Source organism: Pinus tabuliformis, chromosome 2_1 (assembly GCF_031772625.1).
Source record: "Pinus tabuliformis cultivar Carrire ecotype Pingquan chromosome 2_1, CPIR1, whole genome shotgun sequence".
NCBI classification, from domain to species: Eukaryota; Viridiplantae; Streptophyta; class Pinopsida; order Pinales; family Pinaceae; genus Pinus; species Pinus tabuliformis.
This window is the reverse complement of record NC_142299.1, coordinates 552898558-552919196: the sequence shown is the minus strand read 5'-3', so window position 1 is coordinate 552919196 and position 20639 is coordinate 552898558. Positions and strand designations below refer to the sequence as shown.

General features: G+C 33.6%; 1 protein-coding gene across 1 annotated transcript; it reads right to left on the bottom strand.

Moving 5' to 3' along the window:
• Positions 1-249: 249 nt before the first annotated feature.
• LOC149201565 (uncharacterized) lies at positions 250-18941 on the bottom strand. The gene is made up of 7 exons (XM_089402956.1): positions 18623-18941; positions 12224-12395; positions 12000-12049; positions 3497-3797; positions 1167-1355; positions 866-1048; positions 250-736 (listed from the first exon to the last, which is right to left on the bottom strand). The coding sequence occupies exons 1-7, from the start codon at positions 18814-18816 to the stop codon at positions 491-493; spliced, it is 1335 nt and encodes a 444-aa protein (XP_089259082.1). The 5' UTR covers positions 18817-18941; the 3' UTR covers positions 250-490.
• Positions 18942-20639: the final 1698 nt, after the last annotated feature.

The following is a 20639-nucleotide window of genomic DNA, read 5'->3' as shown; positions in this document are numbered from 1 at the left end:
ATAGTTGAAGATATATATATATATATATAAAATAAAAAGTTACCCATTGGCAATGTGAAAAAAATTATGAAGTTATTTATGGTACAATGCACAAGTGACCATCAAAAGTTTATGGGAAAGGATGTATGTGTTGAAATGACATCAGATTTCGTTTGGATAATGACGACGTTGAATGTAATTTTTGCTTCATTGAATAAGCTTTAATGAAACCAAGCACGTAATTCTCATATTTCATTTTTTTGGATAAGCTTTAATGAAAGTGAGCTGGTAATTCTCATAGAAACCCTCACATGTAACATCCAATACATCATGCAATGTAAGCACTGCATATTCGACTATTACAAACATTCTTAGTAAGCTAACAAAACAGATCCATATACTCTGGCAGAATCACAATTCATCCCTCTGCAGTGTTTAGTTATGTTAGCATTACCTAACAAACCATATGCAAACACTGCAGAGTCCAGACTGATATAAATAAGACCCTAATCTATGAATTCGTCTTTTTAAGGAGATCTGCTTTTCCATCGAGACTAATAAGAAGGCTATCGAAGCTTTTCTTGAAAGACTCAACACCTTCCAATTCCAGTAAGGAGCCAACTTCAGCCCAGTCAATTCCTATCTTTTCAATTGCGTTATAGACATTATTTGCTTCTTCAAAATTTGCATCAATAGTTCTAGAAACCTTGCCATGGTCCATGAAGGCCTGGAGTGCAAGATCTGGCATTGTCGTGACCTGGGAACAAAGGACGTTACACATTAAAACATTGATGTCAAGCAAGAGTGTAAATTATTTCTCATAAAAGAGAATGCAACTATTTTAATCAATATAAGCACCAGCCTAAACTACAAATATGCCACTTACACTGTCAGGGCCGATCAGAGGATTAACATATAGCGTATCTGGGTATGCAGGATTTTTTACACTAGTTGAGGCCCACAATACTCTTTGCTTTCTTGCCCCTCTTTTTTCAAGAGCTTCCCATCGAGGGCCAGAGAACTTTTCCTGATATAGTTTGTACGCAAGAACGGCTTGTGCCGTGGCAGCCTACATCATGCAATATATATGCTCAGAGGAAACTCTAACAAGAGGCTGTTGATTGGACCTTAAAATCATAACAAGCATCATAAAGAGAAGAAAAGCATACAGAATTCAGGCGGCATACCTTCCCTCTGAGTGAAAGTGCATCATCAGTTCCGATCTTTTCAAGCTTTTTGTCCACAAGCGTGTCAACACGACTTACAAAAAAGGAAGCAACACTCGTGACTTTTGAAAGATCATCACCCTTGAAAGATTCTAGACCTTCCAAGTATGCATCAATCACAGCTTCATATCGCGGAAGTGAAAAAATAAGCTGCAGTACAAAGCAAATTTAGAGAAATGATAAATACATTGAAAATTTTATAAAATAACAGTTCGGGACTTCGAAGATGCGTCATCATAATATCAACAGGGCACCGCTCAACCAATTCTCCAATAAACCCACAGCAGAAGTATGAAGGTTTAATTCTCCAATAAACCCACAGCAGAAGTATGAAGGTTTAATTCTCCAATAAACCCACAGCAAAAGTATGAAGGTTTAACCAGATTAAAAACAATATTTTAAAGCAATGGGTGAAATAAATATTCAGATCATAAAATAACTTGAAAATTACCAAGGATTACATACCTAAAAATTTGAATTAATAATGCAGCACTATCGTGTTTCATTTTGCTTATGTATATCAAATCAATCAAAGCCACCATAATCACAATTTTCCAGCTGCTGGGTGAAGAGCATATATTAATATATATCTTTTAGAGTGCAACTTAGTTGTACAATCCTCGTTATATAAGTTTTGCACATGGAGTTCATACTTATGCAAAACAGAATTGGTTCCTAATAAAGATATTTCCATAGATGAGCTGTGACTAATCGACTCCTGGTGTCTGTGAGTGAGCAATTATATACAGAAGTAAACTGTAATACAAATCAGTCTGGTTTAAATCTTACAATAAGCAATTCCATGCACTAATTTGTTTTTTATTAAATTCAAAATTCGATGCACTGATTTGTTTTTAATTTTTTATTAAATTCAAAATTCCAATTCTTAGCCAATTCAAATAATGAAAGAATATCATAACATCGATTATCAACTTTTAAAATTAATATAAATATGCAATACTTCACATCTACACATAAAGGCAACTAACGAATGCAAATGAATACACACTCGTGTAGAATCCTAGGGCTTGTGTTCCATCTCTTGTAAACCATGCTCCCTGATTGCTAGTTTCTTCTTTTCCTTTAGTCTCTTCATTTGCTTTGAATTCCTCTACTGTTTGATAAGGAGAAACCCCCATTCATCCTTCAATCCTATCTTCTCTTAAAGATTACTACAAAGAGATTGTGAGCCTCACCTTTTTGGAAGGATTTAGTATGACTCCAATTTTCTTTGAATTTCTCCCACTGTTTGATTGGTGATTGCCAATGATGACTGGTGATTGCCAGTGATGACTCCAAGAGTACAGGATGACTCCAAATTTTCTTTGAATTTCTCCCACTGTTTGATAAGGAGAGACCCCCTTTAATCATTTAATCCTATCTGCTCTTAAAGGTTACAAAAAAGAGACTGTGAACCTTGCCTTTTTGGAAAATGTTTAGTATTCCAGCATAATATACCGAGAACAAAGGACATCATTGGCCATCACTAGTCATTGGTGGCTTTCTTCTAAACTTTGTCAGTGCGTAAATGTTTTTCTCCTGTTCATCAAGGAAAGGCTCTGATATTCATTTTGCAAGAGTACAGGATGACTCCATTTCTGTCACATTTAAGACCCTTTATCCCTTTATGGAAACCGAACCAATTGCTCTTTAACAAGTCTAGTGGGAGGAACTCTCCCTAGATTCCTAGCTTCTCTATCCTCTTATCTAGACGCAAATGCAAACTTTAAAGTAGTGAAATCAATTCAGCAAAGTTATTTGATGCTTTCCCAAGGGACAGCCAACAGGTTTACGATTATGATTACAGATATTTTCTGGTATTCCGATAAGTTTCTTTCTGTACCCTTGATAACATTCCCAGAAATGATATTTGCACATTTCTAGAAAGCTATTCTTTGATTTTTCCTTCCTTAAGATCTACATTCTTCTTTGCCAAAGAATATGAAGCCAACATGTTCTTAAAAGGAAAAGATTGACACTGTGAATGGCCATACTCAGAACTCCTAAAAATGTCATTCATGGTTATTGGGTTTCTCATTATCCAGTGCCTTGAAATTACAAAAAACTTGAGCACCATTTTGTAATGTGAAAATGAGCAGCGAAAAAACAAAAAATGTCTCGTACCTTACCAATGTTTCAGCTTAAATTTGGAGCAAACACAATTTATACCAAATCATTTTGGGCTACAATATTTAGACCTATGAAGCAACCATTGATCACTGAAAATAATGCGTTCATTTACTTAAGAAGAAGGAAAATAAAGAAACCATAAGAGAAAATAATGAACTTACAGTAACATTGACGCTGATACCAAGTGAAATAACTTGCTTTATAGATGGAATGCATTCTGCAGTTGCTGGAATCTTAATGTAGACATTGCGTCGATTGACTCTTTTGTGAAGCCACTTAGCAGCCTCAATAGTGCCTTCTGTCTCGAGTGCGAGTCTGGGGGAGACTTCAACAGAAACATAACCATCTGCTCCTCCAGTTGCATCATAAATGGGTTCAAATAATTCGCATGCATCTTGGATATCTTTTATTACAAGCTCCCAATAAGTGTCCTCAACTCCTTTTCCCTCATTAATAAGTTGCCTGTGAAACAACATAGTGATTTTTCCAGAGATGAATGATACAGATATCTGAACAACTTTCACGATGGAACTTTGAAGAAAAAACTAACACCTGCAACATTTTCCAGCTTTAAACTATATGATTATGCAGCTGCAAGAAGCTAGCCAGTACCAACTGTTTAAAGGATTCAACAGGATTCACAGTTCTTTACTAAAGTTTGCGAAGCCCAGTATAAGAAATTAAAATCCACTAATCAACGACCCCGTAAAGGGAATGCGTCGACCACTATTTTGAGGAATAGAGGCTTGGTGGAGGTTATAGCACTACTCCACTTTTACTGACCCAACTGTCCTTTCATGGCTACCACTACTGATGGAATCGACGGTGATCTGTAAAATACAGTGTCATGGCACATACATAACAAATAAATGCATAAAACAATAAGGTTGTAGTCAAAAAAAAAAAAAAAAATTCCAAATAAAGAAATCTAAAATGGAAAACAAAAGGATTGTCAAGAACATGGCAAGCTAACCAAATCTAATGGAAAACAAAAGGATTGTCAAGAACATGGCAAGCTAACCAAATCTAACCCTAGTCAATTGAATGAGGCACAACAGATGGGCTTCCCTTGGAAATACCTTATATGCTATGTGTATTATTTCGAAAAGAAAGAATTAGATAGTGTACTCAGCATATGAAGTATGAATACTATTTTGGCACACTATGATCCAGTAGAAGTATGGGCAAAAGCAGGCTCAAAGGATAAATTTGACTCACAGCTCTCCAATTCACCCATTGCAAGATGACAAAAGAATGTTTCACGATAGGAACGTTGTTAATCCCCATCTCTGCACATGATAAAACTGCAGCAAGATTTTAATTACAATTGCAGCATGCTTCCTGACCCAACCAGTCTTTTGGGACATTTGTTTTAACACTTGACACATTCCCCACAGAAACAGGAATTTAAACAAAGCAAAAAGTTAAAACCAATGACTTCGACATACTCCACAAATCATCAGAGCAACCTCCCTTCAATTGTTGTTCCAAGCTGTGAATTATCCTCTGTGCGACTGTACACCGCTCTTCCGTTGCCAATCCCTACAAATAATCTGTAGACTCAGTTAAATCCGTTCATAGACACCGTCTGTACCAACGCCGCCAATCTCTGCAATTCATTCGTGTTGTGGCCGCTGTTTAATCCGTACAATGGAGTACACTCTCCCGTGCATAAACCTCCCTGCGTCGTACAGACGCCTGCAAACCGTGCGCTTCATTTTTCGTCAAATCCAATCTCCATTGTAGGCTGTCGACTTTTCTCTGTGAATTCACACCTTTGGAGATAAAACTGCCCCCCATACCCAACCAATCCTCCCTCAAAATAGTTTTAGAGGTACGTAGTTCTTCCGTTTTTTCATTCTATATTGAACGTAACCATAATTTAAATTTATCCTCACCTTAAAAGTTAAGGACAACTTAAAATCACCTTAATTAATAAATAAATCAAACCAAGTCGTAAATAAATCAAACCAAGTTACGACGACTGAAAGTAACCTTAATTAAAAAATAAACCTCCACACATCTATTTTAACTCACAATCTACTAAGTGCCCCACAAAAAAATATAATATATCCTTTTTGAATACAAAACTTGAATCTTAATCTACAAGTGCGTAAAAATATCAAATATCCTTTTTAATACAAAACTTGAATCTTAAAGAAAAAGAATTATAGATTTTATTCATTTCATAAGTTGGTATATATCCTTAATTAATTAAAATAAAATGGATTTATCATGGGTATATATTTTTAATTAATTAAAATAAAATGGATTTACCACAATTTTTAATAGTATTATTTAGATCATATAAATCTCACATTTCTAAAAATATTTTTTTTTTATTTTATTAAACTAGTGATTTAATCTCTACAAAATATATTATTAAACTACAAAATATATTTTTAATAATAGTGAGAATAGACAATAAGATATATTTCAAAAATAATTATAACTTATAACTTTTTTGCTTTGAGATTTAATTAAAAAATATTATAAAATTAAATTAATATAAAATATTTTGATTGTGAAATGAGTTATAGTTTTGCACATGTGATATTGACATATCATGGTATTGGACCATAATATTCTAACAAAACTATTTACTAACTAATAATATCCATAGTAAAATGGAGTATTATTGTAAGTATTAAGTTTTATGTGCTTCTTAATTATATTAAATATAGTAATAATTATTTTAAATGAATTAATGTATAGCTACTATTTATCCGTATATTTTAATGTTATATGTAAATTATGATTTTTTTTATTGTTGGTAATTCTATTAATAAAAATAAAATTACAATACAACAAATTAAATTTTATTATTTTATTATTTTTATTAGTTTTAACATTTTATTATTTATTGAATCAAGATTCAAATGTTTACCTTCATTAACTGACCTACAACATTTCCCTTAAATTGGGTTCTATATTACTTTTAACCTTTTATTATTTTGTAATGAAGTAATGTTTTACAAACAAACATTTACACCAATAAAACAGAATCCATATACTAGATTATAAAGCCCCTCTTGGCCCAATAAATATTATAACATATTATTATCTTTAAAAAAAATCATATCTTTTTATTTATATATATATATATAATTTAAAAAATGAATTCTCCATGGAAATGGATAAAATGACAAATTGCAAATGAGAGGATAATAATAGTGACATGAAGAGTCACATAAAATTATGGGATAAAATTGAGTAATTGTAAAAAAAATAAGGGATAGAATTTAAAAATTCATTACATATTTTGTAAGATGATAAATATAATTAATAATGAGATACGTAGAAGATGGATTTTGGAGTAAGATGATAAATATAATTAATAATGAGATACGTAGAAGATGGATTTTGGAGTATAGATGTGAATATAAGTAATCATATTATTTGAAAATAATGGAAAAAAGAAAAAAGAAATTATTTTAAAGTTCATGAGGCTAAAAATAGCCTATGGGACAAATTTTCTATGAAGCCTTACAATAAATGCTCCTAGCTTCTCTAAATGAATTATCCCAAGAGCTTGTTGCCAATGTATCCATATAACTTTTCCCTGTTGTCTTTAAAGGCCTCACATTCTTCTATGAAGCCTTACAATAAATGCTCCTAGCTTCTCTAAATGAATTATCCCAAGAGCTTGTTGCCAATGTATCCATATAACTTTTCCCTGTTGTCTTTAAAGGCCTCACATTCTAAAATGAAATGCTTTTCTGTTTCCACTTTTCGAAAAGAACAAAAAATGCATACTCTTTCCTCCCACACCAGTTTTGGCCTTATCCAATGCCCTATTTCACAAAAATTAGTCCTTACTAAAAAGGACAAATTTTCTATGAAGCCTTGCAATAAATGCTCCTAGCTTCTCTAAAAGAATTATCCCAAGAGCTTGCTGCTAGTGTATCCACATAACTTTTCCCTGTTGTCTTTGAAGGCCTCACATTCTAAAATGAAATGATTTTCTGTTTCCACTTTTCGAAAAGAACAAAAAATGCACTCTTTCCTCCCACACCCGTTTTGGCCTTATCCAATGCCCTATTTCACAAAAATTAGTCCTTAACTAAAAAATAAGAATTTTAGCTCTATGTATGCTTTTGGTTGATGACTATGAGTAGGATCAAACACTTCAATATAGTATTTTTTCTTTCTTCCTAGCTCTTTATCTCAAGTACGCTTGTGGAACTTCTTCATAACAAAAACTTTTGTCTCTTTGTTGAGGACACGTGTTCAAGCAAATACCCCGTTTATTAAACCATTTGCTATTTTGTTACTTCCAAATATTTTTTCTGTCGCACATGGCTCTCCAAAAAATATCGGTCGCTATGTATGCTTTTGGTTGATGACTATGAGTAAGATTAAACACTTCAATATAGTACTTTTTCTTTCTTCATAACTCCTTATCCCAAGTACGCTTGTGGAACTTTTCCATAACAAAATCTTGTATCTCTTTGTTGTTTATGGGACACGTGTTCAAGCAAATAACCCATTTATTAAATCATTTGTTATTTTGTTGCATCCAAGTATTTTTTTTGTTGCACAATAAATCATTAAAAACAACCTTAGGTCATCTACCTTCTTCCATTTGCTCAATTTTTTTAAATACCTTATGACTCACACCATAGCAATTGCTTCAATAGGAGCAACCTTTGTTTCACTTAACAAAATAGCATAAGGAACTGCACTTTTAATCTTGAATTTGTTTGTAATCAAACGCTTGTGAATTTTCTCAATTTGTTTCCACTGCAAATTGAATGTACTGCTAGCCCATAGTTCACAACCATAGAGAACCATCGGAATCACTAGAAGCCCAAAAAGAGTTTGAATGGTTTTCCAATCCCATAACTTTGCCTCTCTACACCTCTTTTGAAAACATAAAATGCTTTCCAACCCCCCACAAGTATTTTCTTTCTACAACCATCCCAACTTAGATTTTTGCTGAAGTCGATTATGAGGTATTTGTAATCTGCAACTTCTTCCAGAATGTCACCTTCAAAGTAGAACTTACATTGGTTATGTTTTCATTTTTTAGAGGAAACCACTGCTTTCGTTTTGCTAATATTGACTCGCATCTCCGCACTTCTACAAAAATGCTCAAGGGATAGTAAGTGTTCTTGCAAACCAAGAGCTAATTTAGCAATCAGAATAAGGTCATATGCATACAAAAGAAGCATTATAACAAACTTTTCCAAATAGATACCATCACCCCCTTGTGAATTTAACCACTCCTCAAGCTTGTCAATATATAAACCAAAAAGGGTAGGAGACAATAGGCAACCTTGCTTGACCTTGATATCGCTTCTAAAACTTTAAGAAATGCCCACTAAAATTCTAATTTTGACTTTCACATCTTCATATAACCTATGCACAGCTGCTCTCAAATGTTTAGAAACCCCAAGTTCCTCCATTTTGTGCCAAAGCTTATCCTTAGGAACCATGTCAAACACTTTTCTGAAATCAACAAAGCAACAAAAAAATTCTTCCTTTTTCTCCCAAACTTTTTCAATTGTGCCTTAAAGTTACACAATTATCAACTGTGGAATGTTTAGGTCTAAAACCTGCTTGCCCTTTAGCACGTTTATCTCTTTCTTCTACCCACTTGCTATTTTTTTCCTAGCATGCTTCCAAATAGCTTTGCAAACAAAGGGTTTATCATGATTGTCTTATAATTGGAAGGATTATTGACATCACTGCTCTTGAAAAGATCCTATAATTGGATGGAAAGATCCTAATTGAGTATTTGTAAAAAAAATCAATTTTCCACCGAGTATCCGGGACTAGAAACGCACGCGGAGATATGCACAAGGGCGTCATATACAAGCAACCCCAAAATTTAGGGAATTTTCGGGGAAACATGGACATCATAGTCATAAAAATTATAAAATTACTAATTATTAAAATTTTAATATATAAAAATAAAATCTCAAAAATATGTCAATAACTAAATAGAAAATCTTAAATAATTAATAGTAATAATAATAATATCCATTTTTAAGGTCACAGCCAAGTCAGAGACCAAATTGGTGTATGAGACCCCCTTATTTGTGGGACAAAAGACACACCTCCGCGCAACGATTTGACTCTTAAGTCTACGAAGGCATACATACTCTACCGCCCTCTGGTTTTGAACCTGTGACCTCTTAGGAGGAAACACATGCTCTTAACCATTAGGCCCACTCAAGACTAAAGACTATTCCCAGAGGGCTTTGGATTGACGATGAATGGGTTTAAGGCACTCCTTGCAATAGGTCACTGGTTCAAATCCCCCGTGGGTGCTTACCTACCAAAAAAAATGTACATCTAAAGACTAGATATGATCATCATTACATATTAGACTATTATCATTTAGGAATTATCATTTGATATTTCCACATTGTAAATCTAAAAGTAAATTACTAAATTGAATCCATCATTTGACATTATGCAATGTTCATCATTTACAATGTTCCACTGAGTTTTCGGGACTTGAAACGCACGCCGAGAACAAATTATAAAATTATTAATTATTAAAAATTTAATATATAAAAATAAAATCTCAAAAATATGTCAATAACTAAATAAAAAATCTTAATAATTATGAAATGTACATCTAAAGACTAAATATGATCATCATTACATATTAAACTATTATCATTTAAGAATTATCATTTGACATTTCTACATTGTAAATCTAAAAGTAAATTACTAAATTGAATCAGTCATTTGACATTATGCAATGTTCCTTCTAAATTCATCATTTGGCATGATGCAAGGTACATCTAAATTAAATTAATAAATTCATCATTTGACAATTGAAATTATGCAATGCACATCAAATTTTCAAAAACGATAAAAAGTAAATTCATCATATGACAATGACATTGACATTATGTTGAAGTCTAAACCAACCATAGAATACTAAACTAAAAGTAAACATAGAAAGCACTTGGCACTGAAATACTAGTAAGTTTTAAGTTTTAATATATTTTCATTTTTTTTTATTTTTTGTTTTTTTCGTATATTTAAATTTGTAATTTTTTTTTAATTTTTAATATTTTACAAAAAAATATTAGACAAAAAAATGGGAGGACGCCCCTTCATCCCCTGGAATCCCCTTTGCGTCCCATGTCCCATGTCCCATGTCCCCTCGGTAAAGGAGTCGCGTTTCAGGGCCAAAAAATGTCCCCGAAGTTTCCCCAAGTTTTTCCCTAAAAAGGGAATGTGAGATAAACGTTTCCGCTAAAAAGGGAATGTGAGATAAACGTTTCCCCAAGAGTTTCTCCATCCATTCCCAAAGCGTGGGGGAGCGTCAGGGCGCACCACCCTAAGGGATGCGTCCTAATGGAACACAAAGCAAAATTGAAAAAAAAAAAACATTAAATATTTTGAAAAATGACACATATAACTAATAATGGGATACAACTGTTTGCAAATTTGGTACCAAATGTATTTTGGAATATAGATGTGCTTATAAGTAATCATATTATTTGAAAATAATGGACGGAAAGAACCTAAAAATTTTAAGTTTGGGAACAAATGCATCATTAAATATAAATCAAAATATGAGAAAACAACGGCAAAAATATCAATAACTTTATTCTCAAGCATCTAATAAAATAAGAATCAACATAGAGTCGACAGAACAAATACAAGAACGATAACAAAATATATCACATTTCATTTAAGGAAATCTAATCAAACCCGAGATCAAGAAAATAGGAAAGAAAATGTGCTATACCACTTGCAACCCTGATAAGGAAAGAAATTACCACCAAAGATTCTGAAGCTTAAAGGAATCATAAAAATACAAATGTAAGAATAGTTGTAAGGAATCATAAATATACAAATGTAAGAATAGTTGTAGATTCGCACAGTATAGACTTCAATTTGCTAATCAAATAAACGTTTATTTGTACACCACGAACTACTTCATAATTACAACCGTTGATGGACAAAAGAAGTAAAAATTATTGTTAAACCTTAATTTAAAATTTAAATATAAAAATGGAAAGAAAATTTTAATAATATTTTACAAGTGATGGAAGCAAAAAAAATAAACATATAACCATAAAAATAGAAAAATATGTTACACACGAACATCAAAATTTCATGCTCAATTAATATATCAACAGACTTAAAAATATAATACACACACTATAAAGAAATCTCACGGGTGTTCATGTTGGGAACCAAGTCAAGCCTCTGCAACAAAATATAGATGATGCCACTAATAAAAAAATTGTTCAATTACACATATCCTATTTATTACACTTTTAAAGGGGTAACAATTTACTAAATATAATAATATTATAAATATATAACATAGTATAGTAATAAATAGAATTATTATTACACTTTTAAAGGGGTAACAATTTACTAAATATAATAATATTATAAATATATAATATAGTATAGTAATAAATAGAATTATTATTATTATTAGGTTGATGAAAGTTTAAAATTTTCAGACCTCTTCACCTTGTAACTGGTCAATACATGTAAATATACTTGCATAACTCTTATCATTATCATAATAACCATCCATTTATATGAATTAATCATTATTGAAGTTTATATTTTATAATTACAAAAATACTACATTAACTAATAATAAATAGGAACTGTTTTTTCATGATTTATAAAAACAAATGTAGATCTGATAACTGCACAGAGGCCTAGGGATACCTGAACTGGTCATCATAAGCATCTGAAGATATTATGGCTTTTTCAAAAATCTGCATGACATAGTCAAAATAAATTTAATTAATTTTTCAGTGACCTTCATAGATTCTTTCCTAACTTCAGCTGTACAAAAATATAAATAAGTTTCATAGTAATAAAGATATATGCGAATCTAAAACTTTTTGCAAGAGACCCAATACAATTAGTAAATATGCTGCTTCTTGTACCGTAGGATTGCTTGTAATGCCTCGAACTCCACTTTCGATAAGTGGTTTCAAGTCACTAACTGGACGCCTGAGATTGTCATACCAAGGACTCTGCCCCTGCTGCTCATAAAGCTCATGCAGAATTGTTTTCTTTTCAACTTTAGTCTCTGGTTCTGCAAGTGCACACCTCAACCTGCAAATACCCAATCTAAGACTATTACAAATGATAAAATCAAAATGGTTCTTGATCTCTAAATCAAATCAGTAAACAGCTGGGTCCATTAGTATTACAAAGAGATCATAGATACTAACACTTGCATGACAGGTTATTAAGTGTCCTCATATTACTTATTCTTTACGAGGATAACTTTAAATGTTTTAACTTTTAGGTGTTCATTTGTGAGGATAAAAATATTCATGAATATTTCATCAATAACAAGGTACTATGTAGGCTTTTAATTGATGTTTACTAAAAGTTCCATATTTGATGGAAGCATCCGTAAATAGGTGGAAAATGGAAGGTATAACAACTACTGCTTGTGTGTGACATCAGCTAGCTGTTGCTAGCAGAGCATAACATTTTCTTTAATGGGGCCAATACCCAGGAGTGTGGGAAAGAATTAGCAGTTACTTTGACAACATAAAAGCAATGTTTCACCAAAACTTCCAGGATGGGAGAGATGTACATTGGGATGTCTGAGAGCCTCAAATTTTAAGGAAATTGAGGGGGCAGGGAGATGATGGAGTTCAAAAACTAGGAGTGTGGGAAAGAATTAGCAGTTACTTTGACAACATAAAAGCAATGTTTCACCAAAACTTCCAAGATGGGAGAGATGTACATTGGGATGTCTGAGAGCCTCGAATTTTAAGGAAATTGAGGGGGCAGGGAGATGATGGAGTTCCTAGCATAGGAGTTTTAGTTTCTAAAACAATAATGATAAAATCCGAATAGCAACAATTCATCCCATGCAAAATCATCATTGTACAATCTTGTGAAAACACTATAATCCTGCCAACTCTAAATTCCTGAAAATTGTTAAGTCTGCTGAATTCTGAATGGGATATGAAATTCTACTTTCTCCATATGGAGTCCAACAAGGTCGGAACTACGGTCAAACATCCTGAAACAACTAATAGTAATGTTAAAATTTAAATAAAAGAAAGAAAAAGTAAGATAAAAGAGAATGGCAACTTAAGATAAAGAAGAAGGAAGAAAAGGTAAAATAAAGTTAGATGTCAACTTGAGATAATGGAGAGGAGGCAAAAGTAGGAGAAAGGAAAATATCAACTTAAGATAAAGGAAGAGGAAGAAAAGGTAAGATAAAAAAGAATGTCAACTTTATAAAAGGTGAGATAAAGAAGAATGTCCACTTTATAAAAAGTAAGATAAAGGAGAATGTCAACTTTTACTTTGAAAAATTTGTATTACTATTAATTACCAAAATGAAAAACTCCCCAAAGTTCTATCTTCTTACTTTGCTTGATCTTAAAGGGTTGTTGGACAGAAAAAAAGAGGTAGATGTGCACCCAGATGCCCTCTTTCAGAAGAAAACACACCCAGACACCCCCTTTTGGATAAAGTGTCCCCAAAGAACGCTGCATAAAAGAGACCAACCAGAAAGAAACTGGACAGAAAACCAGAAAACCAGACTTAATCAGTCATCTCTCTTAGCAGGATGCTGTGCCACGTTGGCTACAACACTTGTGAACTCTCAAGGTTGATGAAAAGGTGTAGAGTAACCATTATACTCGCATAGTGGACTCCGATTAGCACCAAAATAAGCTTACTCAAAAGGGCAAGACTTGGTCAAACTGGGCCAACCATTCCTCGTCTGACACAGTTTGTTTAAGCTTACTCAAAAGGGCAAGACTTGGTCAAACTGGGCCAAACATTCCTCGTCTGACACAGTTTGTTTGAGTTCAAGGCTTCATCAATCTTGATCAAGTTTACCTGGCTTCAGCCTAAATTTACCTATTTAATTAAACATGCTTTGGTTTTTAATATACGAAGCTATTCTTGAGGCTTTTTTTGCCGAGCTCTGCTAAGTTGACTCTCCAAATTGGATTGCCTAAATGGTTTCCAAGTTCAAGTTCATTTTGAGTTTCCTAAATGGTTGCCAATTAGAAAGTGAAAGTTTGGCCTTGGTAGGAGAGAACCCACTTACCACTAAACTGAAACCCCACCTGACCTCCGGCATGTAGACTTGCTTTTGTTCGCATCAGATGTCAGGAACAGCATCCGTTGTTGTGTAATAATGAGAGTTTCGTTTCGGCAAAGGGAGTCTGACTTAAATTTTAAAACATTAAATTGGAACCCCACTTGAATTTCAACTTGGAGATCTCAATGAATATTAACAGAAGCAACCACATCAAGAGAAGCTGACACGTATAATGAATATGCGTCAAATTAAAAATAAAACAATTGATTCAAGAGTCATAATCCGTTTCATGGTCTTCTATAAAAGAATTCTGCTATCAAAAGTGACCCTTCATAGCTGATAGTACCATGACCAGAAAGGGTCATAGCTGATAGTACCATGACCAGAAAACTCTCAGGAAATCCCTCTGTTTGTAATGGCATTAAAGGGGTTCCTACTTAGGAAAATTACTTGAACAATTTACTAAAGTTTTCTCTGGAGTTTTGGTATTTGAAATCGATTTGCAAAGAGTCCCACCCATGTTCTAGATTTAGAAGGTTTTCATAAAAACAGTAACATGTCATTAATAGAGGAGGGTGAATAGCATATATAAAAAAGGAAGTTGCCTGTGAAAAAAGAGATCACAAATATGAGATAAATACTCATTATACTGGATTTAAACTTTAAAACATAACCCAAAAACCAAACAAAAAGAGATTGTGAAAAAAATGGATTACAAATATGAAATAGATACTCTTTATGCTTGATGAACTCTATGGAAATCAAATGAAAATTGGGGCATCCGACAGATCCAAGAGTAATACCTAATAAAACTGAGGTAATGCAAGGTCACATAATCCCGGAAGCTGAAGACTTGTGAATTCCTGCTGCTTGTTGCCTCAATCAAACGAGACAATCAGGCTGCGTGTTACCTCAGTCAAACGAGACAATAAGGAAGTACAAGGTGATCCTTTGAAGACTTTTTGCTGGGACAGGACATATAGAGACTGAGATCTATATCTAAATACTTCCGGCTGCGTGTTACCTCAGTCAAACGAAACAATAAGGAAGTACAAGGTGATCCTTTGAAGACTTTTGGCTGGGACAGGACATATAGAGACTGAGATCTATATCTAAAATTCTAAATACTTCCCTTGTGAAGAAGGCAAGATATCACTAATTAAAATAGCGAAGACAGATATAAGATAGCGAAAAAAGGTGTACACTGTAAAGGAAGCCCCAAGTCCCTATGTAGGTAATAGTGTCTCCTTCTAATCTCATCTACTAGATGAGGTGCCAAAAATTGAGATGCTAATTTGTCTTGGGCTCTTATAAGTAGTATTATTGGGAAAGCTTGCCCAACACGAGCTATGGTGAATTGTCTCTATCCAAATTTTGTGGGAAACCCCCAATAACCAAGCCAGACCCTAGGGGCATGCATCCAGCGTCTATGCATGTATTGCATGTATGAAGGCCAAACAATAAGACCCTCTCTTATCTCAAGAAAATAATCAACATAAAAGGTCGTCTTTGGGGTATGGACCCCCAAAGGAATGATCTAGGTGACCTGGATATAAAGTCTATAATGTCCATTATGATAGCCCGATTCAGGTTCTGCTTGGTCAACAAAAGGCGAACTAGTGTATTTAGGATTCAGGTTCTGCTTGGTCAACAAAAGGCGAACTAGTGTATTTAGCAAGAAGACGATTGGAGAGATGGCCACTTACTCAACTAATAGAAAGAACTCCAAGTCTTTCCAAAAACCAATACTAATGGAGTAGTTTAATTTTTAGATGTTTTTGTCTTTTCCACCAGAATTGGATGATACAATTTTTGGCAAGATTGTGAATTTAAGTTGTTTAAACTGCAGTGTTAAAATGGATTAAGTGCCCTGAAAAACTGCTGGGGCACTCATTTCTGCAATTACATCACTAAAACTTAAAATTGCAAGAAATACCTACTGGATTTCAGCCAAAATTAACCAGAAAAGTTACATGGAAAAGGACAAAAACATCTAACAATTAAACTACTGCAATATTAAATGCACCTTAATGAGGCAGTAATGACCTTTCAACGAATAAAATGTTGAGTAGAGATATCCTGCCCAAAGGTTAAATGACCTTGAAGTGAAGAGGTTGGATCCCAACTCCACCTAAACAATGAGGGGAAATCTGCTTATATTAAATGATGTGCCTGACAAGGAGACTCTAGGCTCTCTCTGACAAGTATCAACACATGGTGTAAAAGACAACAATAACCGTCTCAAATATGACCCAAGAGAAAAGACTCTAGCACATCAATGTGAATTCCAACAAAAGTCAAATAAAGAGGACACCCTTTTATCAACCCCAGAAGTGCTTTAGATGAAATCTGAAAAGCCGTTGGCTGTATGGAAGCGACAAAGAACCAACTAATAGTCTCGTGATGGTAGTCAAGAGTGATTCCAAAATGTCAATGTCACATAGACTATAAAACAAAGGCTCTGCCAGAACCGTGTCAAATGCTTTCTGAATGTTCACCAAGCAACAAAGGACTTTTGAAGAGCGATGAATGTATGGTAAACTGAAAACATTTTGGTTAATCATAGAGAGTTAGAGGTACTTCCAACGTCAACGAATGTATATGAAAAAATAACTTAATGGGAAGTTGGTTTATTGGTGAGGTGGACGGAGACTCGACTCAGCTCAAAATTCACTTCGACCTGCCAGTCGAAATTTGCCAATAGACCTCAATAAAAATTCGCCAATAGACCTGCCAATGACTCTGCATATAGCGAAGTACAACCATACAAAAAGGCTCCATTCATTACCCATAAGTCTCTCGGACGACTGGTATGAGTTTAGACCTTAAAGTTTGATTTCCAACCTCGAGTCAAATTTGAAATCATATGATTAAATATGAATGCATAATGAATAAAACAGCCCAGGAATGAGTGACAACAGAAGGCCCTTAGCGTTCTTGAGAAACCTTACTACTAGACTACTAGTGCAAAAACCTTCTCAAAACTAAGGAAAAACAGTGAAAAATGATCTCCAGACGACCAAAAACAGAATTTAGAAAGCCCTCGTTGACTCAGACTAGTCAAAATTGCAGGTCAAACGGGTAAGATTGGCATATCAGCGGGGTTTTCGCTGGTTCAACTAAAGTTAGGAAACCCAAAAATATTCCCTGCCCCAACTTTTTCATCTTGTTAGAAAATTCATCTTTCTGAGGAGAAAAAAAAAATACTACTAAAAGCAAATTCGGATACGTAAAGTTCTCAGTAACCCCCTTTGAATCGTTTACATCAAATGATAAAACGAAATTGAGATGCTCTGACTGACAAATTCATCGATGGCATGGGTTGGCATCAGATAGACAAAGGCACTATTACTAATTTAGGTCCATCGGAAACAATTATTTTTCTTGACACTACATTTAACATAGTGAAATGGCTATAGAACCTTATCATGGTATTCCAGAACAAGTCAACGCAATATGGACAAGGCTTGATTTCTCTTCAGGGCGTGGAAAATTGAGTATGGGTTTTGGATCAATAAGCACAGAGTTGCAAAGCATTTATTGTAACTCTCTGTAATACATGTGTAGTTAAATCTCTGTGCAGTGAAGATTTAACGGTGCACATACTACAGAGAGTAGCAGCAAATTCTCTGTAACTCTTCGCATAATGTTTTTGAAAATGGTTTTAATTATTTATCCCCCCACCCCTTATTTTCTAATAACTTTTTATTAGATCCTTATAAGAAAGGTATTTTGAAAAGTGCGCCAGATTATCTGGATCACTACCAATGAAATCATACATGGATAAACGATAACAATGGAAAATTCATGAGTGGTCGTTATGGACCCCCAGTGGCATGAACTTACGCTTATCTAAAAAAAAAAAACAGAGTTTAACTGTTCAAGTTCAAACTTCAACTACGGGCCTCCAGTGGACAATCTGAAAATACTTTGCCAGGTCCAGATTCCAGTATTGACGATCACAGTAATCAGTCTGGCCTGGCCACCCTCGCTACCTTCAATGCAATGAAATCAAATCGCCTGGTTCAATTTACGTTAAAAAGGAAGAATCACAGATCATACCCGTGAGAACAAGCCTTAATATGATAAATGAAAATCAAGCCCTGTACAAATATTGTTTTTAACGAAAAACTGAAACCCTGCACGCGTGGAAACTCAGCAAGTTACTCTGAACGCATGTGCATTTCAAATTCGCAAAATACCAAGCAAGAAGCATAAAATTGCAAAGGAAGATATTTAAAAGCAAAACGGAAATGTCTACCTCGAAAGCTTTGGGTTTCTACAATCCCCTCTGGAACATATGGTTTTAGCAAACAACGGCACAGCTGAAAATTTCCCCTTGAAATCCACGAATCCCCCATTGGTAAACCCCGATTTCCTTCCCTCCAGAGGGTTTGCATTAGCAATAGTGGAAGAAGAAACCTGGGCATACCTCAATTGCGCCATGGTTGCCATGGTCGAAACCGATCGAGAACTTAATACAACACGATCAGAGAATTACACGACAAACGCTCAGATATTGGAGAAATGCATCACAGACGCGGAGATCTGCGAGAAATAATGCTATGAGATGGATGTGGGATTTGGAATTTAGTATGTATAGGAAGAGGAAATAAACAGTGCGCACCTTGACGTCATTACAGGCTTGGTAGTACCATTGCGTCACGTGGCATCCTTATCTGAACAACCAGAGTGTTGGGTTCCCGGCCCCACGGGTTCTGGTATCACAATAGAGTAGAACGTGGGGTTTTCTTTAAAGCCAAGGTTCGCAATCCCTGAATTTACCATGAAATATGATAATATTAGGTGAATGCGAAAATTTAAATAGGAATTCAGAGATTAAAAAACTAATGATTCAAAAAATTATTATTAAGAACTTCATCATAAAAGTTTTGATGCAATCCTCGAACTTACTTATGATAATAATCAAAAGTTCGCATTCTAACCATTATGCTTTTTTTTTACAAAGTTATGGAAATTCTGGTTATATTTTGAAAATGTTTTTTTTGGAAAGTTATGTAAAATTTTGATTATATTTTGAAAAAAATTAGTGGGATTTTTGTAAATTTAAGTAAAAGTTGTTAAAATTCATAATTTTAGGTGTTTTAGACGTTTTTGATGTTGCTGAATCCATTTCCACTATCAAAAACATGATTCAAACAGTGTCTCTATAAGATTTTTGAAGTTTTTTTACCCGGATTCCAACAGTTTTGGTCGCCCTCTCAATTCCTCCATCTCGATAAACAACTCCGAAAGAAAATGATGTTGAATTTTATTAATTCAAAAATATAAATTAAATCATTAATAAATAAAAGAAGTATCAATATTAAATAATTGATAAACAAGATACTTATCCATATTAAGTGAACTTAGAAATTTAAATACCAATTTAAAAAATTATTATTAAAAATTTTATTCACAAATTTCAAAATTCAACAATAAAATTAATAAAAAAAATATTATTGAAATTTTTAGCAAAAACAACCCATGTGACTTACCATCAAACCGCACATTCATTTTTATTATAAAATAAAAATTAATAATCCAACAAAAATTAATATATTGACCTTACCTAGAAAGGCACCTATCACCCTAATTAAAAACCAATTTCTTTTAGCGTTGAAGAAAAGCTCAGTGCATTAAAATACCTCTTTCCGACTCCCTTGTGGCAGGTAAGAAAATGATGGGATGTGGATCCCTGTGACTGCAGCTGTGGTACTGGATAATGTTTTTTTAGTAGATATATAGGTTTTTTATTTGTAATGGATAGAACTTTGTATCTTGTGGTGTCCTTTCACGGGTCATGACCTTCAAAGTTCCTCAGCTGCCTTTGGTGTCCTTTCACGGGTCATGGCCTTCAAATTTACTCGGCCTACTTTTCGTGTGGTGCAAAGATCGTTTTGAAAAAATTCCTTGTTTGACTTTTTCTGTTTTCCATATTGCGAAATTATTTATAATTAATAAGTAAAAGCATATCTTTTATTTTCTATGAAAAGGTGTAATATTCAAATTTCCTTTGTATATTTATTAAAATATTTATATATACGTGTTAAAATTAAGATATTAAATACAAATTTCTATAGTGGTTTTAATAAGAGTTTCAATTATGATTAGCCATAATATTTAGTTTGGATTAAAGTTAAATGCTATTTAAAAGTAGTAATAACTATAAAATATAGTGATTTAAAAACTAATCTTAATTGTTTAAGAGTTTGTTTGTTTTTTAAATAACGAAACAAGTTAATATTCTAAGACTTAAAGGTATTTCACATGACTGA

Bases quoted from the DNA above. Each gene is read 5' to 3' on its own strand.
- LOC149201565 (XM_089402956.1), bottom strand. From the start codon at position 18,816: ATGGCAACCATGGCGCAATTGAGGTATGCCCAGGTTTCTTCTTCCACT. The intron at 12,050-12,223 runs GTACAAGAAGCA...TATGTCATGCAG, and splicing joins GCATTACAAGCAATCCTACG to ATTTTTGAAAAAGCCATAAT. The intron at 3,798-11,999 runs GTATCCCTAGGC...GTTGTTTCACAG, and splicing joins GCTTATGATGACCAGTTCAG to GCAACTTATTAATGAGGGAA.